General features: G+C 43.6%; 1 protein-coding gene across 1 annotated transcript in view; it reads right to left on the reverse strand.

The window, feature by feature from the left end:
• DNAH10 (dynein axonemal heavy chain 10) overlaps positions 1–18,663 on the reverse strand; it is a 184,638-nt gene that overhangs the window by 147,104 nt on the left and 18,871 nt on the right. Inside the window, 7 exon segments of the mRNA XM_030938911.1 lie at positions 4,699–4,869; positions 9,165–9,359; positions 11,614–11,812; positions 13,707–13,897; positions 15,463–15,693; positions 16,377–16,534; positions 18,334–18,553. Of these exon segments, the coding sequence (XP_030794771.1) occupies positions 4,699–4,869; positions 9,165–9,359; positions 11,614–11,812; positions 13,707–13,897; positions 15,463–15,693; positions 16,377–16,534; positions 18,334–18,553 (1,365 nt within the window).

The following is an 18,663-nucleotide window of genomic DNA, read 5'->3' on the forward strand; positions in this document are numbered from 1 at the left end:
TATACATTCTTCTCAGCACCACATCGCACTTATTCCAAAATTGACCACATAATCGGAAGTAAAGCACTCCTCAGCAAATGTAAAAGAACAGAAATTATAACAAACTGTCTCTCAGACCACAGTGCAATCAAACTAGAACTCAGGACTAAGAAACTCAATCAAAACCGCTCAACTACATGGAAACTGAACAACCTGCTCCTGAATGACTACTGGGTACATAATGAAATGAAGGCAGAAATAAAGATGTTCTTTGAAACCAATGAGAACAAAGATACAACATACCAGAATCTCTGGGACACATTTAAAGCAGTGTGTAGAGGGAAATTTATAGCACTAAATGCCCACAAGAGAAAGCAGGAAAGATCTAAAATTGACACTCTAACATCACAATTAAAAGAACTAGAGAGGCAAGAGCAAACACATTCAAAAGCTACCAGAAGGCAAGAAATAACTAAGATCAGAGCAGAACTGAAGGAGATAGAGACACAAAAAACCCTCCAAAAAATCAATGAATCCAGGAGTTGGTTTTTTGAAAAGATCAACAAAATTGACAGACTGCTAGCAAGACTAATAAAGAAGAAAAGAGAGAGGAATCAAATAGACACAATAAAAAATGATAAAGGGGATATCACCACCGACCCCACAGAAATACAAACTACCATCAGAGAATACTATAAACACCTCTACGCAAATCAACTAGAAAATCTAGAAGAAATGGATAATTTCCTGGACACTTACACTCTTCCAAGACTAAACCAGGAAGAAGTTGAATCCCTGAATAGACCAATAGTAGGCTCTGAAATTGAGGCAACAATTAATAGCCTACCCACCAAAAAAAGTCCAGGACCAGATGGATTCACAGCTGAATTCTACCAGAGGTACAAGGAGGAGCTGGTACCATTCCTTCTGAAACTATTCCAATCAATTGAAAAAGAGGGAATCCTCCCTAACTCATTTTATGAGGCCAACATCATCCTGATACCAAAGCCTGGCAGAGACACAACAAAAAAAGAGAATTTTAGACCAATATCCCTGATGAACATCGATGCAAAAATTCTCAATAAAATACTGGCAAACCGGATTCAGCAGCACATCAAAAAGCTTATCCACCATGATCAAGTGGGCTTCATCCCTGGGATGCAAGGCTGGTTCAACATTCGCAAATCAATAAACGTAATCCAGCATATAAACAGAACCAAAGACAAGAACCACATGATTATCTCAATAGATGCAGAAAAGGCTTTTGACAAAATTCAACAGCCCTTCATGCTAAAAACGCTCAATAAATTTGGTATTGATGGAACGTACCTCAAAATAATAAGAGCTATTTATGACAAACCCACAGCTAATATCATACTGAATGGGCAAAAACTGGAAAAATTCCCTTTGAAAACTGGCACAAGACAGGGATGCCCTCTCTCACCACTCCTATTCAACATAGTGTTGGAAGTTCTGGCTAGGGCAATCAGGCAAGAGAAAGAAATAAAGGTATCCAGTTAGGAAAAGAAGAAGTCAAATTGTCCCTGTTTGCAGATGACATGATTGTATATTTAGAAAACCCCATTGTCTCAGCCCAAAATCTCCTTAAGCTGATAAGCAACTTCAGCAAAGTATCAGCATACAAAATTAATGTGCAAAAATCACAAGCATTCTTATACACCAGTAACAGACAAGCAGAGAGCCAAATCAGGAATGAACTTCCATTCGCAATTGCTTCAAAGAGAATAAAATACCTAGGAATCCAACTTACAAGGGATGTAAAGGACCTCTTCAAGGAGAACTACAAACCACTGCTCAGTGAAATAAAAGAGGACACAAACAAATGGAAGAACATACCATGCTCATGGATAGGAAGAATCAATATCCTGAAAATGGCCATACTGCCCAAGGTTATTTATAGATTCAATGCCATCACCATCAAGCTACCAATGAGTTTCTTCACAGAATTGGAAAAAACTGCTTTAAAGTTCATATGGAACCAAAAAAGAGCCCGCATTGCCAAGACAATCCTAAGTCAAAAGGACAAAGCTGGAGGCGTCACGCTACCTGACTTCAAACTATACTACAAGGCTACAGTAACCAAAACAGCATGGTACTGGTACCAAAACAGAGATATAGACCAATGGAACAGAACAGAGTCCTCAGAAATAATACCACACATCTACAGCCATATGATCTTTGACAAACCTGAGAGAAACAAGAAATGGGGAAATGATTCCCTATTTAATAAATGGTGCTGGGAAAATTGGATAGCCATAAGTAGAAAGCTGAAACTGGATCCTTTCCTTACTCCTTATACAAAGATTAATTCAAGATGGATTAGAGACTTAAATGTTAGACCTAATACCATAAAAACCCTAGAAGAAAATCTAGGTAGTACCATTCAGGACATAGGCATGGGCAAGGACTTCATGTCTAAAACACCAAAAGCAACGGCAGCAAAAGCCAAAATTGACAAATGGGATCTAATTAAACTAAAGAGCTTCTGCACAGCAAAAGAAACTACCATCAGAGTGAACAGGCAACCTACAGAATGGGAGAAAATTTTTGCAACCTACTCATCTGACAAAGGGCTAATATCCAGAATCTACAAAGAACTCAAACAAATATACAAGAAAAAAACAAACAACCCCATCAAAAAGTGGGCAAAGGATATGAACAGACATTTCTCAAAAGAAGATATTCATACAGCCAACAGACACATGAAAAAATGCTCATCATCACTCGCCATCAGAGAAATGCAAATCAAAACCACAATGAGATACCATCTCACACCAGTTAGAATGGCAATCATTAAAAAATCAGGAAACAACAGGTGTTGGAGAGGATGTGGAGAAATAGGAACACTTTTACACTGTTGGTGGGATTGTAAACTAGTTCAACCATTATGGAAAACAGTATGGCAATTCCTCAAGGATCTAGAACTAGATGTACCATATGACCCAGCCATCCCACTACTGGGTATATACCCAAAGGATTATAAATTATTCTACTACAAAGACACATGCACACGTATGTTTATTGCGGCACTATTCACAATAGCGAAGACTTGGAATCAACCCAAATGTCCATCTGTGACAGACTGGATTAAGAAAATGTGGCACATATACACCATGGAATACTATGCAGCCATAAAAAAGGATGAGTTTGCGTCCTTTGTAGGGACATGGATGCAGCTGGAAACCATCATTCTTAGCAAACTATCACAAGAAGAGAAAACCAAACACCGCATGTTCTCACTCATAGGTAGGAACTGAACCATGAGGAAACTTGGACTCGGGAAGGGGAACATCACACATTGGGGCCTATCATGGGGAGGGGGGAGGGGGGAGGGGGGAGGAATTGCACTGGGGAGTTATACATGATATAAATGATGACTTGATGGGTGCTGACGAGTTGATGGGTGCAGCACACCAACATGGCACAAGTATACATATGTAACAAACCTGCACGTTATGCACATGTACCCTAGAACTTAAAGTATAATAAAAATAAATAAATAAATAAATAGATAGATAAATAAAAAGAAACTAAGACATCAGGAGACCACCTTAGGCCTTTTTTTATACTACCTTATGCTCATCTAATCATTCCAAATATTCTCATTTTGTCTTCTAAATAAGATTATAAGCATTTTTTTCTTTTTTTTTTGTTTTTTTTTTCTTTTCGAGACAAAGTTTCGCTCTTGTCACCCAGGCTGGAATGCAATGGCGCAATCTCGGCTCACTGCAACCTCCACCTCCCAGGTTCAAGTGATTCTCCTGCCTCAGCCTCCTGAGTAGCTGGGATTACAGGCACCACCACCATGCCTGGCTAATTTTTGTATTTTTAGTAGAGAGGGGGTTTCACCACGTTGGCCAGGCTGGTCTTGAACTCCTGACCTCAAGTGATCCACCTGCCTCGGCCTCCCCAAGTGCTGAGATTACAGGCATGAGCCACTGTAGCTGGCCAGCATTTTTTTTTTAAGACAGGGCTTCACTCTGTTGCCCAGGCTGGAGTACAGTGGCAAGATCATGGCTCACTTGCAGCCTTGACCTCCCTTGGCCCAGGTGACCCTCCCACCTCTGCCTCCCAAGTAGCTGAGACCACAGGCATACGCCACCACACCAGGATAATTTTTGTATTTTTTGTAGAAATAGAGTTTGCTATGTTGCCCAGGCTGGTCTCCAACTCCTGAACTCAAGCAATCCACCAGCCTCGGCCTTCCAGAGTGCTAGGATTACAGGCATGAGTCACTGTGCCCAGCAGATTATAAGCATTTTTTGGTCTATTTTCCCAACTAGATACTGACTTCTTTAAAGGCAGAATCCGTGTTTTGTTCATCTCTCTATCTCTGTGCCTAACACCATACTTGAGATATGCAAGCACCAGGTAAATTGTTCCGAGTTAATTATAAATACATATACGATCCTTGGACATGGTTAACTATGATTAATATTATTACCAGGATTATTACTAACCCACACAGGGCCCACCACAATGTGAGTAAATCATAATATACTTAATTCTTATTGAATTTTTCTACTAAATAAACAAACCCACTTTGTCTGGGTTACCTGTATTATGTAACATGCTAATTTGGGGAAATTCTAGTTTCTCTGAATTCAGATGGGAAAGACAGATAACAGTGGAATTCAATTGTTCACATTTTGCCAAGTGTATCTTTAATGCTATGGCAGCTATCGATTTTTCAATTACCTCTTTACAGTACTGTGCAAGAATATCATTAAATTTCATCATCATTTGTCGATTAACAGCCTCCCGTGAACGAATGTGCTTAAATTTTAAAAGCATGTCAAATGCTGCTTCAGCGGATCGAAGCGTCTTAAAAGATTCATCAATAAAATGTTTTGCTTCTTTCTCAATAACCTGCAAAAAAAATCAAGAAAACAACCTTCATGCCCCTGTAATTATCCTGCCAAAATAAAGTGGCAAGAAATGAGAGAAAAAAAAACTCAGTGGCTTGGGACAGATTTCTATGGCACATGAATGGAAGCTGGTATCCAATTTAAAGTGGCAGATTGGTTATGTTGATTTCCTGATCTCACTCCCCAACCAGTTGAAAGGTAAAGGAATTTTTTAAAGTATTAACTCATATAAACAAAACATACAGGAGAGAACACAACAGAGGAGAGAGTTCAGGAATTTTAAGTAAGGCAGGGCGGGGTGCAGGGGCTCACACCTCTAATCCCAGTACTTTGGGAGGCCGAGGCAGGCAGATCATAAAGTCAGGAGATCGTGATCATCCTGGCTAACATGGTGAAAACCCATCTCTACTAAACACAAAATACAAAAATACAAAAAATTAGCCAGGTGTGGTGGCGGGCACCTGTAGTCCCAGCTACTTGGGAGGCTGAGGCAGGAGAATGGCATGAACACAGGAGGCGGAGTTTGCAGTGAGCTGAGATTGCGCCCCTGCACTCCAGTCTGGGTGACAGAGGGAGACTCCCTCCCAAAAAAAAAAAGAAAGAAAGAAAGAAACTAAGGCAGGTAGTTACAACCTAATGCTGAAAATAGGGGGCGCAAGTGAGTCCCTGTTTATTCCTTGAAGACAAACTCCAGAAGGCTTAACATTTGGAGGCACTGGGCCCCAGGAAGGGGGTCAGTGTGCATGAAGGTGAGGGGCAAACAGGGAATCCCTTTCTCACCCTGCACAGTCAGGCCACTCTGCAGCCTCAATCCCTCCCATTCTCACTCCATTCTATAAAAGAGTGGAAGGTTAGTTCTAGAAAAATTAACTCAAGAATAACATCAGACTTCTAATATTGGAAGCTAGAAATCAATGAAAAAACTTCAAATTTCTAAAGAAAAGTTATTTTCAACTTTGAATTCTATACCTGTTATTTCAGAATTCATACATACAAGACTCAAAAAATATATGTCTCATGAAACCTTACTTAGGAAGCTACTAAATGTGCTCCAGCAAAATGAAGGAGTAAACAGGAAAGAGGAAGAGGTGAGATCTAGAAAATAGAAAATCCAACACAGATGAGAGAAGATAGGAAGTCTTAGGGTCCTAGACTGCTTTATAACAGGCTTAAAAAGTAAACAAGCTGGCCGGGTGTGGTGGCTCATGCCTGTAATCCCAGCACTTTGGGAGGCCGGGGTGGGTGGATCACTTCAGGTCAGAAGTTCAAGACTAGCCTGGCCAACATGGTGAAACCCTGTCTCTACTAAAAAACACAAAAAGTAGCTGGGTATGGTGGCATGCACCTGTAATCCCAGCTACTCAGAAGGCTGAGGCAAGAGAATCACTTGAACTTTGGAGGCAGAGGTAGCAGTGAGCCAAGATCTCGCCATTACACTCCAGCCTGGGCAACAAGAGCGAAACTCTGTCAAGAAAAGAACGAAAGAAAGAAAAGAGAGAGAGAGAAAGAAAGAAAGAGAAGAGAGAGAGAGAGAGAGAGAGAGAGAGAGAGAGAGAAGGAAGGAAAGAAGGAAAGAAGGAAGGAGGGAAGGGAAGGGAAGGGAAGGGAAGGGAAGGGAAGGGAAGGGAAAAGAAAAGAAAGAAAAAAAGAAAGAGAACAAGCTAGACTAGAGTAGGAGGACAGTGAGCTCTGGGAGGAAGGCCTCTAGGTAAATAATGGCACTGATATATTTTAAGTATTTAGAGCCTACTGTTGATAGGTATGTGACAGAGATATTAAAGAAGTTGGAAAAAATTAACAATGGGTACATAAATAACCAGGCGAATAAAAAACAAAAGCAATTATTAACTCCAGGAAAGTTGAAGGGTTGGCCAAGAAAGTTATTGTAGTTTTGATGGACTTCCCAGCTCAGCAGTGAACAATATTTACACAGACATAATGAGTAAACACTAGCCATTAATTTAACTAAAAGTTATGAAGAAATTGTGTTAGATGACAAAGAGGCAAATGGGATTAGGAACGGGAGAGTCCAGCCTGTATCTACTCTGAGAAGTTAACAGAAGCCTAAATTAATAAATCAGGAAATAACCACATCGGCTTGTTCTTAAAAAAATATGGGGGTTAACAACAAAAGAAACATCTAAAATTGTGGAAAATGACAGCAAGAATGAGGAAGGAGTTAAGCATGGGCTGCTTTTTCTTATTATGAATTCTTTAGTATCACGTGATTAAGTGACTTTGATGAAAAGTCCAATTTATTTGGGAGGCTGAGGCAGGAGGATCACTTGAGGCCAGGAGTTAAAGACCAACCTGGGCAACATAGTGAGACCTCATCTCCATTTAAAAATTTTAGAAATTAGCCAGACACATGCTTGCGGTCCCAACTACTTGGGAGGCTGAGGTGGAAGGATCACTTGAGCCCAGAAAGTTGAGGCTGCAGTAAGCTAGGATTACACCACTGCACTCTAGCCTGAGCAACAGAGCAAGACCCTGTCTCTAAAAAATAAAAGATAATAAAAGAAAATCAAAAAAGCTTCAACTGAAAAAGCAAATAACACTTAAAATAGCAGCTGATAGGCCGGGGGCGGTGGCTCACACTTGTAATCACATCACTTTGGGAGGCCGAGACGGGCGGATCACAAGGTCAGGAGATCGAGACCATCCTGGCTAACACGGTGAAACCCCATCTCTACCAAAAATACAAAAAATTAGCCAGGAGTGGTGGCGGGCACCTGTAGTCCCAGCTACATGGGAGGCTGAGGCAGGAGAATGGTGTGAACCCAGGAGGCGGAGCTTGCAGTGAGCCGAGATTTTGCCACTGTACTCCAGCCTGGGCGACAGAGCGAGACTCCATCTCAAAAAAAAAAAAGTAGCAGCTGATAAAATTCGATACAGTTAACATGGCAATGTCTATATAACCAAGTAGAACTGTCTAGGGTTTTCCATATAAAAAGATGCTGTGAGGTTATAAAAACAACTGTGTAAGACATAAATAGGGATGCTCCTAATCATGCTTGCTATATGAGACTGAAAAGGTGAGCACAATGGGTCACTCTTCATGCTGTGGGAAGTGAAATCTGATTCTCAGCTGCAGCCTCTCTCTGCTGGACTCTGCCTCCCCAGCACCTCAGATTATCACCTCCTATATCATCTCCCCACTCTCTGTTTTTCCCTAGCCCAAAGCAGCCTATGCTGTAGCCAGAAAAATCTTCCCGAAGTATAAACCTTAATTTTGTTTTTTTCACTTTTTTTTTTTTTTTTTGAGACAGAATCTTACTCTGTCCCCCAGGCTACAGTACAGTGGTGTGATCTCAGCCAGTTCACTGCAACCTCGACCTCCCAGGTTCAAGGGATCCTCCCACCTCAGCTCCTGAGTAGCTAGGACTACAGGAAGGAGCCACCATGCCTGGCTAATTTTTTTTTTAAGTTTTTTTGTAGAGACGGGTGTCTCACTAGGTTGCCCAGGCTGGTCTCAAACTCCTGGGTTCAAGCAATCCTCTCTCCTCGGCCTCCCAAAGTGCTGGCATGACAGGCATGAGCTGCTACATCTGACCTATAATTCTGGCTATATCATTCCTTGGTCAACCACCTTCTACGGTGCCCTATTGCCTACTGAAGTAAGTCTCCTTCCTCACTCCAGTCCTCTTTGTTCATCACCAATTATTCACCCAACCCACCTTTCTAGCTTGATTTCCCTCTACTACCCATATGTGTTACGCCAAACCCCTCTGTTTGCTCTGCCTCGGACAGTTCCTGTTTTTCTCAGGTCTGTCACCTTCATTTACACTGTTCCTCCCACTTGAAACCCCCTCCGCTGTCTCAGCCTCCTTCCTCATCCTCATTTCCCCCGTCCAAAGCTTCCCCAATCCCAAAGGTTGTTTCCAATTGGCTCTCCATGCCCTCAGCCTTCTGATAAAACACAATTCGCAAAACCTCACAGGGTGCTTTGTGATTCTCTTGCCATATCTGGTTTGTAGTGAAGTTCACCTAACTTCACTCCTAGAAAGGTGAACTTGTATTGGACAAAACAAACTTTGTAGAAATGCTACTGTGTCTAGCTCAACTTAAACTTATCCCATATGGAGAATCGGTGTGGGGACAAAGAAGATTGAGGGATGTTCATTTTTACCTTATGCACTTCTGTATTGTTTTTGTTTTTTACAATTAATAAGCAGGTATTACTTGTGACTTAAAAAAAAAAAAAGACTCTAAGCATCACCAAATAACCCAACAAATTTAACACAGAGAAAACACGGTGTCCATTCCCCAGATGGACTCAATGGATGTGTCACTTGCCAGAACTTCAATCTTGAATTCATCCATCACATATTTCCAGAACTGAGAGGACTTGATGCTGAAGGGGTCAAAGGTCAGGTTTTCCATGGGGGTGACTAGGCCGTCCACCCTGCACAGGACATCGTCAATGCGTTTGGGGTCCCCCGTCACTGCCTTTAGTTCTGGACCAAATATGTTATAAAATTCCTCCAAAACCTGTCCAATCAAATGGAACAATGAGGAGATTACATATGGGTTTTCCTGTGAATATTAGAACTACAAATGGATAGCATATCTAGATTGACCTTGGGGCAAGAATCATGTCACACAGTAACCTCCTCCCTGACTAAGCCCTTCAGTACTATGCCCAAGGCACATAGGATAGATCCGGGTCTGTGCCTGCCTGTTCCTCCCCGCATTGCAGCCACCCATGCCTTCCTCCAAGGCCATGTCCCTTTCTGCCTCAGGGCCTTTGCATTTGCAGTGGAAAGTGCTTCAGGGAGGCTGAGGTGGGCATTTCAGTTGAGGCCAGGAGTTCAAGACCAGCCTGGCAAACCCCGTCCATACTAAAAATGCAAAAATTAGTCAGGAGTGGTGGTGCACGCCTGTAATCCCGGCTACTCAGGAGGCTGAGGCAGGAGAATCACTTTCACCCTAGAAGGCAGAGCTTGCAGTGAGCCGAGATCGCGCCACTGCACTCCAGCCTGGGTGACAGAGCGAGACTCTGTCTCACAAAAAAAAAAAAAAGAGGTGAGATGGTAAACCACTGAGGTAGTTCTGTGCAGCGTTTCCACTGTTCTGGTAACAACGAAATACCCACTGCACACACTAGCTACGGTGATTCCACATAGAGGTTAAATTGTTTTTGTTTTTGTTTTGAGGCAAAGTCTCGCTCTGTCGCCCAGGCTGGAGTGCAGTGGCATAGCTCACTGCAACCTCTGCCTCCCGGGTTCAAGCAATTCTCCTGCCTCAGCCTCCCAAGTAGCTGGGATTACAGGCGCCCGCCACCACACCCAGCTAATTTTTGTATTTTTCATAGAGACGGGGTTTCACCATGTTGGTCAGGCTGGTCTTGAACTCCTGACCTTGTGATCCACCCACCTCAGCCTCCCAAAGTGCTGGGATTATAGGTGTGAGCCACTGCACCCAGACAAAAAAAGCCTTATGTTTTGTATTTTTTTTTTTTTTTTTTTTTTTGAAGCAAGGTCTCACTCTGTTGCCCAGGCTGGTGTACACTGGCGTGACCACAGCTCACTGCAGCCTCAACCTCTCAGGCTCAAGCCAACATCCCACCTCAGTCTCCTGAGTACCTATGACTACAGGTGTGCACCACCACACCTGGCTAATTTTTGTATTTTTTATAGACAGGGTCTTGCTATGTTGCCCAGGCTGGTCCCAAATTCCTGGGTTCAAGGGATCCTCCCACCCCAGCCTCACAAAGTGCTGGGATTACAGATGTGAGCCATCATGCATCATGCCTAGCCTACCTGAATTCTTTTTACAGCATTTCTTTTCCTGCCCCTGAGCACAGGGCATCACTTCCCTCTAGTGCGGGGCGCTACCACACCACAGCCGGCCCTGCTTTGCACTCACTGTGGTTCCTCTAGCAGCAAGACATCTGAGTGCCCAGAACACACTGAGTTCTCCATGAATGTATTTAGAATGAAGGGGTGAGTGAACCTTCAGGAGACAAGGGCCGTGGCTAATTCAGTTGGCCACTCGGCACTTTGTCCATTCATGGAGTTCCGGGAAGACTGGGCCTGGCTTAGGGAGAGAGTGAAGAGAGGTCTCAGACTGGCCTCCGAGGGGTTCCAACATTTAAGGAGAAGACAGAGGAAGGGAGCTTTGCAAAAGACAGGGAGAAGGAGTGGCCAAAAAGGTCAAAGGAGGCCAGGGCGCGGTGGCTCAAGCCTGTAATCCCAGCACTTTGGGAGGCCGAGACGGGCGGATCACGAGGTCAGGAGATCGAGACCATCCTGGCTAACACGGTGAAACCCCGTCTCTACTAAAAAATACAAAAAACTAGCCGGGCGACCTGGCGGGCACCTGTAGTCCCAGCTACCTCGGGAGGCTGAGGCAGGAGAATGGCGTAAACCCGGGAGGCGGAGCTTGCAGTGAGCTGAGATCCGGCCACTGCACTCCAGCCTGGGCGACAGAGCGAGACTCCGTCTCAAAAAAAAAAAAAAAAAAAGGTCAAAGGAAAGCCAAAAAGCAGGGGTAGGGAGGGATGTCAGGGAAAGCAACAAAAAGTTGCAAAGCTCTGGTGTACTCTGGTGTACTCTGGTGTACTCTGGTGTACTCTGGTCCATTCTGCTCCATTCTAGTATATTCCGTTTGTTCTTTCTTTGAAGGGCTTCTCCCTGCCAGGCCCTTTCTGACGCCCAGCTCCTACCTGACATGGAGAGGGCCACTGTCAAACGCCAACTGCCTTCCATGGGGCAAATTCTGCCGGCCTTCGCCCAGCCCCTACCTGCAGAATGTCGGAGAGGTCCTGGCAGATGGTGGCCATGTAATCCGTCCTCTCGAACAGCCGCTTCCGGTCAAACTCCCACCGAGCTTCCCTCCCCGAAGCCTCTATCTTGGCCCGGGTGTCAAAATAGGCCTTTTTCCACAGCTTGAGGGTGTTCCTGGCGTCCAAGGTTTTGTTTTGGGCACTCGCTCGATTTTCTCTGCGAAGCCAAGAGATGCCGTGATGGGAGGAGGGTGGAGCTCCGGGTCCCAGCTGCGCTACCCAGCTGGGGAGCCAGTGTCCCGGGAAACTCTGACACGGGCGCCCCCCACCGGGTTCACAGCCTCATCGGAAAAGGTGGAGCAGGCGAGAGGCTGCCCTGCCCCATGTGCAAGGGCAGGAGTCCCACGCTGCGAGGTTCCCGCGGCAGCCGCCAGCCAGCGTGCAGGGCCGGAGCCACCTGGTGACCTCGCTCCCTACACCAGAAGGGGCAGGCGGCTTTGGCCCCAGGCCAGAGGTCGACAGCGGCAGCTGCAACAGGGCGCAGGACAATGCCTCCCTTTGGGTAACTAATTCACCTATGCAGATAGATATAAATGGAGATCTAGCTATACAGGTAGATAGAGATCGGTCTATATATATAGATATGGATACATATAGATATAGATATCTATCTATAGATAATAAAGAGTCACACAGTGTCTGATTCCATTTATATGCTATCTATATAAATACATATACATAGACATGGATACCTATCTGTATAGATGGATAGAGATATAGATACCTATCTGTATGGATAGAGGTAAATATAGATATTTATCTAGAAACATATAGACAGATCTACATAGACATCCTGATAGATCTATCTATCTAGATAGATCTCTAGATGATGAGATAGATATAGATATAGACATAGGCACAAGCTTGGCTCACCGCAGCCGCCACCTCCTGGGTTCAAGCGATTCTCCTGCCTCAGCCTCCTGAGTGGTTGGGATGACAGGCGCCCACTAGCACACCCAGCTAATTTTTTGTACTTTCAGTTGAGACAGGATTTCACCATGTTGGCCAGGCTGGTCTTGAACTCCTGACTTCAAGTGATCCACCCACCTTGGCCTCCCAAAATGCTGGAATTACAGGCGTGAGCTACCGCGCCTGGTCTCATCTATATAGATACTTTTTAAGAAAGTGAAAAAAGTTATCTGTCTCCCTTAGCATCCTCCATCATCCCTACACCCTCAAAGGTGGTTCCACCTCAGCCTCAGTCTCTCCAGGTACAACTGGGGAAGAACCTTGCAGTTAAAACAAAATTTCATATAGATATATATGTATATGTGTGTGTACACACACACACATAAATGTACATGAAACGAAATATATCTCCATACAATGAAATATGATTTAGCCATAAAAAGGAATGAAGCATTGATCCATGCTACAATGTGGATGAACCTTTAAAACATGATGCTAAGTGAAAGAAGGCAGACATAAAAGTCACGGAGTGTCTGATTCCATTCATATGCAAAAGACCCCACGCTGTATGGTTCCCAGGACTAGGGCAATTAGGGAGAGGTGGGGAGTGACTGCTAAAAGGCACATGTTTTCTTTTGAGGGATGAAGAAAATGTTCTAACATTGGTAGTGGTTATGGCTGCACAATTCTGCAAATATACTAAAAGCCAGTGAATTGTACCTTTTTTTTTGAGACAGAGTCTCGCTGTGTCACCCAGGCTGGAATGTAATGGTGTGATCTCCACTCACTGCAACCTCCGCCTCCCAGGTTCAAGTAATTCTCATGCTTCAGACTCCTATGAAGCTGGGATTACAGGCGTGCGCCACCACACCCGGCTAAGTTTTGAATTTTTAGTAGAGATGGGGTTTCACCATGTTGGCCAGGCTGGTCTCAAACTTCTGGCCTCAAGCAATCTGCCCACCTTGACCCCCTCAAAGTGCTGGGATTACAGGCATGCACCACTGCGCCTGGCCATAGGAGCCAGTGAATTGTACATTTTAAGTGAGAGAATTATATGTGAATTATAGCTCAATAGAGCTGTTTAAGTTCTAAAAAGTTAAAAGTGAAAACAAAACTAAAAAATGAATGCTATGGCTTCTTACTTGAACAAAGTCCGCAGGTTGACCACTCGACAGACTCTCTCAGCGATTTCCCAGGCGATGCGCTCCATGAGCGGAATCATCCTCTCGTCTTTGTTGTAGTGCCGGGAGATGATCCACACCATCCTCAGGGCACTCATCATGGTGGGGATGGTGTCCAGGACCACGTGGAAGCCAGACCCATGCGTTATGTTCTGACCAAGAGAGGAGAGAGCCACACAAGAGCCCTTAGCCTTGGGGTCCAAATAGTTTCATAAAACAGTAAGCATGCAAGAAGTTTCACTCTTGTTTTTTTTTTTCTTTTTTTTGAGACCAAGCCTGGTGTCCAGGCTGGTGTGCAATGGCACAATCATGGCTTACTGCAGCCTCAACTCCCCTCCAGACTCAAGTGATCTTCCCACCTCAGCCTCCCAAGTAAGCTGGGAATGCAGGCATGCACCACTACACCAGCTAATTTTTTATTTTTATTTTTGTAGAGATAGGGTTGCATCATGTTGCCCAGGTGAGCAGACTTTTTTTAATCTCTTATAATAATAACTCAAATAAATAATGGGCAAAAGATTAAAACAGACATTTCACCAACAATATGAAATTGACAAGAAGCACATTAAGTATCTAAAAAGTGGTTCAGTCTCACTAGTTGTTAAAGAAATGCAAATTAAACCACAATGGCTATTATCAGAAAGACAATAACAAGTGGTGGTGAAGATATGGAAAAACCAGAACCTTCGTGTATTGCTCTTGAGAATGTAAAATGGGACAACCACTTTGGAAAACAGTCTAGAAATTCCTCAGAAGGTTAAACAGTTATCATATGACCCAGCTATTCCACTCCTATGCATAATACATGAATAATTAAAAACATACATCCACACAAATCCTTGTACAAGAATGTTCGTAGCAGCATTCTTCATAATAGCCAAAATGCAGAAACAACTCAAATGCTCACCAACTGATGAAGAGAGAACAAAATGTAGTCTATCCATGCTATGAAATATGATTCTGCCATAGAAAGGAATGAAGCACTAACACGCTCCAAGCTACAACACAGGTGAACCTTGAAAACATGATGCTGAATGAAAGACACTGCACACAGGATCAGTCCTGCATGACCCCCCTTATATGAAGTCCCTAGAGTAGTCAGATTTACAAACACAGAAAGGAGAACAGAAGTTACCAGGAACTTAGGGTAAGGAAGAAGGGGGAGTTAGTGTTTAATGGACACAGAATTCCAGTTTGGGAAGATGAAACTGTTTTGGAAATAGTGTAATGGACACACAGCATTATGTATGTATTTAGTGCCACTGAACTGTATGCCTAGTAGTGGTTAAAATGATAATATCATGTCATGTCTATTTTATCACAGTTTTGAAATGCTGAGGTTTTTTCTGAGACAGAGTCTTACTATGTTGCCCAGGCTGGAGTGTAGTGGCGCAATCTTGGCTCACTGCAACCTCCATCTCCCAGGCTCAAGCAATCCTTCTACCTCAGCCTCCTAAGTAGCTGGAACTACAGGTGCACACCACCATACCTAGCTAATTTTTGTATTTTTTGGAGAGACAGGGTTTCACCATGTTGGCCAGGCTGGTCTCAAACTCCTGAGCTCAAGCGATCTGCCCACCTCAGCCTCCTAAAGTGCTGGGATTACAGGCGTGAGCCACTTCTCCTGGCCAAATGCTGAACATTTTTAAAAGGGAAATTAAATCATAGGAAATCCCTTTGACAGAGCTGACTGCAAAGCGCAGCACACCCAGTGTACCTTGAAATAACGCTCCACGGTGGAGAGAAAGCGTACATTGTCTGAGGCCTCCGTGTGGAGCTTGAATAACTCGGTGAACACTGGCTGCAGGTTAGCCACAAGCATGGAGTCGGATTCCTTGATCACATCCAAGACTTTTCTGACTATTGGAAGCTTTGTTTGTTCATGCAGAGCACTTAAGGTTGCATTTCTTTCCCTCCAGAATTCAATTTCAGCCAGAGGGCCTTTACCCTGAGAGGTGAAATGAACACACAAAGAACTCTCATCATTAGTGTGGAGCGGACACTTTGGTGGTTTCTCAGCATCCGTTCCTTTCTGTCCAACTGTTCCAATCCTTCAGGGTCTTCAGGGGTGGGCTCTTGACCCAGGGTGGTCCAATCAGAGTGAATCTCCAGGCTCCAGCTGGGAATGCTAGAAACACCCTCTGCCTTTCTCCAGACAATGAGGTGTACAGATGTGAGGCCAGAAACTGCTGCAAGGAAGCCAGCCTAAGGAATGAAGCTCCCCAGCCCCTAGAAAGGAGTCTGGAACTGAGAGATTTAGAGAGAAACATAGCCAGAGCCCTGATCAAACTGGACCTGAAGGTAACCCTACCTCTGGACTTTTCCATCATGTGAGCCAAGGAATTTGCTTTCTTAGTTGATCAAACTGAGTTGGGTTTCCTGTTTTGGGCAGCCCAAGCTTCCTGACTGATCTAAAGTGTTATCTTTATCAATCCAGGCAGTAACCTGGTAGCACATTAACATCAGAAAGCTCAGAAATGATATTTTGGGTGTGTTTATTTTGATGGCTTAAGGAAATCATAAAACAGTAAGAAAAGATGCCAGATGATGCAGACCCCAGACTCTGGGCTCTTTCCCAGCATGGTAAGCATGACCTGGATCGGGGCTCCCTGAAAGCCCTACACAAACTACCTGAGGTGTCTTCTTCAGTTGGCCCTCAACCGCTATGGATATCTGATTCAGCCAGTTTATCACACACTGCTCCAAGATGTCAACAGTTTCCGGGTCAGCTGCCAGGTCGGACACCTCTCCCTCCACACTGATGGTTGGCATTTCTAACTTGATCTCACCTAGGAAAATAAAAGCGATCAGTCAGTCACTCGTTCAGGAAAAATGATTACAAAGAAAAACATTCAAGTTCACCGGCTGGGTCTTCTCTCAAGCTTCATCAGTATAATAAGATCTGATGCATCCCCTGTCCTGATAATGTCTGTATCTCATTCTCTTTCATTAGAATGTAATTCAAATATTTTAGATAATTGTTCCAGCGTTAAGCTTAATCAGAATGACTTAGTTATTTAAGATGTTCCTGAGTTTACAACCTAGTGACTTCAATTTTTTAAAACTTGAACAAAGAACCAGCAGATATTATAACCACTAGCCTGAAACAGTCAGTCAAAGATAAATCAGGGGAAAAATGACATCAGGGGAAACTGAGATAATGTAAAGAAAAGGAGAACAGGCCAGGCATGATGGCTCGCACCTGTAATCTCAGCACTTTGAGAGACCAAGGCAGGAAGATCACTTGCGGTCAGGAGTTCGAGACCAGCCTGGCCAATGTGGCAAAACCCCCTCTCTACTAAAAATACAAAAATTACCTGGGCACGGTGGTGTGCGCCTGTAATCCCAGCTACTTGGGAAGCTGAGGTGGGAGGATTGCCTGAGTTCCCAGAAGGTTGAGACTGCAGTGAGCTATGTTTGTGCCACTGCACTCCAGCCTGGGTGGCAGAGTGAGACCTTGTCAAAAAAAAAAGAAGAAAAGAAAAAAGAAAGGAAAGAAAACAAAAGAAAGAAAAGGGGAGGGGAGGGGAGGGGAGGGGAGGGGAGGCAGGGCAGGGCAAAAGGAGAACATTTCCAAAAGGAAAGCCCAACTATTTGTCTCAGAGATTTGAGACATATGGCATCCATCAAACAAGAACAGGATGCTATGGAAAAAAAAAATACAATCAGAGAATAAGAGATCTTAAAAATTAAAAATATAATAGCTGATATGACTGGCAATCAAATGTTGGTAACATAGAAGTTGAAGAACACTCCAGGAAAGAATACAAAGACAAAAAGATGAAAAATACAAGAGAAAAGATAAGAAATAGAATCTCCAGACATGCATCCAGCAGGAATTTCAGCAAGAGAAAACAAATAGTGGAGGAAAATGTCAAGAGAATTTTTCAGTCTTTGGACTGAAAACACCCACTGGGTGTTTAAAAAATGAATGGCAAAAGTACCACAACCCGTCATCCTAACATCAAAACACTAGGGATAACCAGATGGTCTTAAAAGCATGTAAAAGGGGGAGGGGAGAAAAATTAGAAGAACATTCAGTTTCTTATCACTGGATGTTGACTACTAGAAAACAATGAAGAAAAATGTATTCAAAATCGTGTGCTAGGCCGGGCACAGCGGCTCACACCTGTAATCCCAGTACTCTGAGAGGCCGAGGCAGGTGGATCATTTGAAGTCAGGAGTTTAAGACCAGCCTGGCCAACATGGTAAAACCCCGTCTCTATTAAAAATACAAAAATCAGCTGGGTGTGGTGGTGCGTGCCTGTAATCCCAGCTCCTCGGGAGGCCAAGGCAGGAGAATCCCTTGAACCCGGGGGGTGGAGGTTGCAGTGAGCCGAGATCTCACCACTGCATTCCAGCCTGGGCAACAGAGTGAGACTCCGTCTCAAAAAAGAAAAAAAAAAAAAAAAATCCTGTGCTAAAATTATTTTTGCCAGCCTGAGCAACAAACTGAGACCCCACCTTTATAAAAAAAAAAAAAAAAAAAAAGTTGTAAAAGTTAGCCAGGCATGGTGGCATGCACCTGTAATCCCAACTACAGTAAATTAATCATTCTTAACTAAAAAGGAGGAAAATGAAACCTTACCTTCAAGTTGCTGCATGGTTCTTTGAATATTACTTGCAAATTTCTGCACATTCATTAGAAATTCATCCCGTATTAATTGAATACTGTGATATTCTACTGCCTCCCCAGGCATGGGCGGCAGGTCTGATTCGTACTCAGAGGAATCAAAGCCTTCTCCAGATGTAACTCCCACAGTTGTACTTGTCCTGTGCTGATTGAAGGACAATGCTGGCAAAAAAACCTGAAATGCCAATTTTATGAAATACATCATATGATGTCATTTTCAATAATTCATGTATTTAAATTGCCTCTGGTTTTGAATATTCTTTTTTTCTTTTTCTGAAACAGAGA

Source organism: Rhinopithecus roxellana, chromosome 10 (genome assembly GCF_007565055.1).
Source record: "Rhinopithecus roxellana isolate Shanxi Qingling chromosome 10, ASM756505v1, whole genome shotgun sequence".
NCBI lineage: Eukaryota > Metazoa > Chordata > Mammalia > Primates > Cercopithecidae > Rhinopithecus > Rhinopithecus roxellana.